The 1,695-nt window shown below is 35.2% G+C and overlaps 1 protein-coding gene across 1 annotated transcript in view; it reads left to right on the forward strand.

The window, feature by feature from the left end:
• The window catches only part of LOC106883583 (toll-like receptor 5), a 62,510-nt gene that overhangs the window by 8,968 nt on the left and 51,847 nt on the right, over positions 1–1,695 (forward strand). Inside the window, exon 5 of the mRNA XM_052977853.1 lies at positions 1,383–1,454. Within this exon, the coding sequence (XP_052833813.1) occupies positions 1,383–1,454 (72 nt within the window). The remainder of the gene's footprint in view (positions 1–1,382; positions 1,455–1,695) is intronic.

Consider the following 1,695-nt stretch of genomic DNA (forward strand, 5'->3'; position numbering starts at 1 on the left):
CTTCTTCTTCTTCTTCTTCTTCTTCTTCTTCTTCTTCTTCTTCTTCTTCTTCTTCTTCTTCTTCGTTTCCTCTCTCCGCCCCTCCTCCTCCTCCTCCTCATCATCATCATCATCATCATCATCATCATCATCATCATCGTCAACATCATCGTCATCACCATCATCTTCACGAAACTAATCATCATCGTGTTCTGCTTTCCATCCTTTTATTCATCTAATTATTTAGCCAAAATTACGTCACAAATATCGACAAAATTCAGGTAGGGTCCTTCGATGACCTGCGCATTTTAGCATATCATTAAGTGAGATACGTCGCGATAATATTTCATAGACGATATATTATTACATGCTTAAAAAGTTTCACATTTTTTTTTCGCTACGCGTCCTTCTCTCTGTTTGCATCCTCACTCTTTTCCGATCGAAATGTGTGACTATCAGTGATTGTCTGTAAATACGTGTCTGTGAGTATGTGTCAATATGAATCTGTATTGGCATGTAAGACATTTTGTGTAGACTCTCCCTTCTAATTGCATATTCAAGAGTACGTTATTAATATTAGTATTTATACACCTTCCATCATCTTTCAATTCTCTTGCTCTTCTTCTTCTTCTTCTTCTTCTTCTTCTTCTTCTTCTTCTTCTTCTTCTTCTTCTTCTTCTTCTTCTTCTTCTTCTTCTTCTTCTTCTTCTTCCTCCTCCTCCTACTCCCCCTCATCATCATCATCATCGTCATCATCATTTTCTCCTTGGTATTCTTTACCTTTCCATTTTCCACATCTGCTTTCTTTTCTTCCTCTCCTTCCTCTATTTTATATCCACTCTGTTGTAACGTAGTTTGTAACGTACAATAAATAAGACGACTAGAAAACAGTTAAAATCAATGTAAGGAAACAACAAATGATTTTACGAACAAACATTCAATATTCCTTGTGAACTAACCAACCGACACCTTCCGACTTCTCTGCAAACTAACACGAACCTCACTCGACTTCGAACTCTTAACCTTGAACTCACACAGATCGTTACTATTTATACTTTACTCAGACCAGTCTATCTCTCGTAAGGAGGTATCGTTAATCTCATTAGAAAAACCTCTTGAAATTTCGACTACTATGAGAAATTGGAATTTCTTTTCTTTTTTCTTTTTTCTTTCCAGCTTCTCACCTTCTTTAATTTTAGTTGTATCTTAATTGCTGCTTCACATTTAAGACATTATCATTCGTTGCACACATTACTTTATCATCTTCTTCCGAATTTCAAACTTTTTTCAATCCGTCGTCTCTAATTTCCATAGTAACACGTTTTTGCTGAATTCTTTTCCTTCTTTTCTTCATCAAAAATCGGTTCCTTACAAATTCTGCTTAACCTAATTTTATTTGACAGGAATTTGAGTTTTAATGATATCAAAGAAATGAAAGGAGAAATATTCCAAGATCTTCCCAGTTTAAAAAGTCTGTAAGTTAACTCAGTCTTGCTTATAGTATTACAATGACGATATATTTTTTAATATGTGTCTTCCCATACTTCATTTTTACCACACTCACCTACCTTTACCTCTACAATCAATCTCTGTCGCAAGTGTGCTATTGAGAGTGTGACAAATGAGTGTAAATATGAAATGCAACCATACGTATATATATATGTATACATACACACACACACACACACACACACACACACACACACACACACACAC

This window comes from Octopus bimaculoides, chromosome 29 (assembly GCF_001194135.2).
Source record: "Octopus bimaculoides isolate UCB-OBI-ISO-001 chromosome 29, ASM119413v2, whole genome shotgun sequence".
In the NCBI taxonomy this organism is placed as follows: Eukaryota; Metazoa; Mollusca; class Cephalopoda; order Octopoda; family Octopodidae; genus Octopus; species Octopus bimaculoides.